Source organism: Centroberyx gerrardi, chromosome 2 (genome assembly GCF_048128805.1).
Source record: "Centroberyx gerrardi isolate f3 chromosome 2, fCenGer3.hap1.cur.20231027, whole genome shotgun sequence".
Classification (NCBI taxonomy): domain Eukaryota; kingdom Metazoa; phylum Chordata; class Actinopteri; order Beryciformes; family Berycidae; genus Centroberyx; species Centroberyx gerrardi.
In genome coordinates, this window is record NC_135998.1 from 35865020 (window position 1) to 35867519 (window position 2500).

A 2500-nucleotide genomic window follows, 5' to 3' on the forward strand; every position below is an offset into this window, starting at 1 on the left:
GTCTCTCTCTGTCTGTCTCTCTCTCTCTGCCTGTCTCTCTCTCTCTGTCTCTTTCTGCCTGTCTCTCTCTCTCTTTCTGCCTGTCTCTCTCTCTCTTTCTGCCTGTCTCTCTCTGTCTGTCTCTCTCTCTCTGCCTGTCTCTCTCTCTCTGTCTCTTTCTGCCTGTCTCTCTCTCTCTTTCTGCCTGTCTCTCTCTGCCTGTCTCTCTCTCTCTGCCTGTCTCACCTTGTGTGCGGTGGGAGCGTATGATGCTCATGGAGCTGATCCAGTCGGGCGAGATCTTGGACACCAGAGAGTAGAGGACCTCCAGGCTGGTGGCGTCCACCACAAGGATTTCTGGGTAATGACCGTTACACAGCAGACGGCCCTCCCTCTGAGTGCCGATGGTGAACTGATAGAACTGGAGGAGGAGAGAGGAGGGAGGAGAGAGGAGGAAGGAGGGAGGAGGGAGGAGGGAGGAGGAAGAAGAGAGGAGAGAGGAGGGAGGAGGGAGGGAGGAGAGAGGAGGGAGGAGAGAGGAGAGAGGAGGAAGGAGGAAGGAGGGAGGAGAGAGGAGGGAGGAGGAAGGAGAGAGGAGGAAGGAGGAAGGAGGGAGGAGAGAGGAGAGAGGAGGGAGGAGAGGAGAGAGGAGAGAGGAGGAAGGAGGAAGGAGGGAGGAGAGAGGAGAGAGGAGGAAGGAGAGAGGAGGAAGGAGGAAGGAGGGAGGAGAGAGGAGAGAGGAGGGGAGGAGAGAGGAGAGGAGAGAGGAGGAAGGAGGGAGGAGAGAGGAGGAAGGAAGGAGGGAGGAGAGAGGAGGAAGGAGGGAGGAGAGAGGAGGGAGGAGGGAGGAGAGAGGAGGGAGGAGGGAGGAGAGAGGAAGGAGGAGGAAGGAGGGAGGAGAGAGGAGAGAGGAGGGAGGAGGGAGGGAGGAGAGAGGAAGGAGGAGAGAGGAGGGAGGAGGGAGGGAGGAGAGAGGAAGGAGGAGAGAGGAGGAAGTAAGGAGTGAGGAGAGGGGAGAGAGGAGGGAGGAGAGAGGAGAGAGGAGAGAGGAGGGAGGAGAGAGGAGAGAGGAGAGAGGAGAGAGGAGAGAGGAGAGAGGAGAGAGGAGGGAGGAGGGAGGAGAGAGGAGAGAGGAGGGAGGAGGAAGGGAGGAGAGAGGAAGGAGGAGGAGAGAGGAGGAAGTAAGGAGTGAGGAGAGGGGAGAGAGGAGGGAGGAGAGAGGAGAGAGGAGAGAGGAGAGAGGAGGGAGGAGAGAGGAGAGAGGAGAGAGGAGAGAGGAGAGAGGAGGGAGGAGAGAGGAGAGAGGAGAGAGGAGGGAGGAGGGAGGAGAGAGGAGAGAGGAGGGAGGAGGAAGGAGGGAGGAGAGAGGAAAGAGGAGGGAGGAGGAAGGAGAGAGGAGGGAGGAGGGAGGAAGGAGGAGGAGAGAGGAGGAAGGAGGGAGGAGAGAGGAGGGAGGAGAGAGGAGGAAGGAGAGAGGAGGAAGGAGGAAGGAGAGAGGAGAGAGGAGGGAGGAGGAAGGAGAGAGGAGGAAGGAGGAAGGAGGGAGGAGAGAGGAGAGAGGAGGAAGGAGAGAGGAGGGAGGAGAGAGGAGGGAGGGAGGGAGGAGAGAGGAAGGAGGAGGAGAGAGGAGGAAGTAAGGAGGGAGGAGAGGGGAGAGAGGAGGGAGGAGAGAGGAGAGAGGAGGGAGGAGGGAGGAAAGAGGAGGGAGGAGAGAGGAGAGAGGAGAGAGGAGGGAGGAGGGAGGAGAGAGGAGAGAGGAGGGAGGAGAGAGGAGGAAGGAGGAAGGAGGGAGGAGAGAGGAGGGAGGAGGGAGGAGAGAGGAGGGAGGAGGAAGGAGAGAGGAGGAAGGAGGAAGGAGGGAGGAGAGAGGAGAGAGGAGGGAGGAGAGAGGAGAGGAGAGAGGAGGAAGGAGGGAGGAGAGAGGAGGAAGGAGGAGAGAGGAGGAAGGAAGGAGGGAGGAGAGAGGAGGAAGGAGGGAGGAGAGAGGAGGGAGGAAGGAGGAGGAAGGAGGGAGGAGAGAGGAGAGAGGAGAGAGGAGAGAGGAAGGAGGGAGGGAGTTAAAAATGTATTTATTTTTATTCTATTTTACACATAAACACACATACATGAATATACAGAAAAGAACAAAAAACAGTTATAGAGAAAAAATACACAAAAAATAAACAGAATAGAAAATAAATAGAAAAAAAAGAAATTACACATCCCAATGACATCTAAAGTCATCATCATCCAGCACAGCATCTGTCTGTATTAATTCCATAAGACAGCAGCTCATCACAGTAAATTATTTTTCCTCATTCTTTACTAAACACAGATATTTAAAACACAAATAAATGTTTTAAAATACAGACTAAACCAACGGGCAGATTGTAGATCTGCTTCATGCAAAGATCTTATGAGTTTATCCTTGTTTCCTGTGACTTCTCACTTCTCTTAATGAAACATCAAAGTGAGCAGCAGAAAACAAACTAAAACATCTAAATCAGTCTGAACATGTGACGGAGTTTCACCTGAATCCCCG

At 54.4% G+C, this 2500-nt stretch overlaps 1 protein-coding gene across 1 annotated transcript in view; it reads right to left on the reverse strand.

Moving 5' to 3' along the window:
- The window catches only part of wdr7 (WD repeat domain 7), a 66490-nt gene that overhangs the window by 55314 nt on the left and 8676 nt on the right, over nt 1-2500 (reverse strand). Inside the window, exons 4-5 of the mRNA XM_078286262.1 lie at nt 2490-2500; nt 226-400 (exon numbers count right to left, since the gene is read on the reverse strand). The exon at nt 2490-2500 is cut by the window's right edge and continues 68 nt beyond it. Coding sequence (XP_078142388.1) covers nt 226-400; nt 2490-2500 — 186 coding nt within the window. The remainder of the gene's footprint in view (nt 1-225; nt 401-2489) is intronic.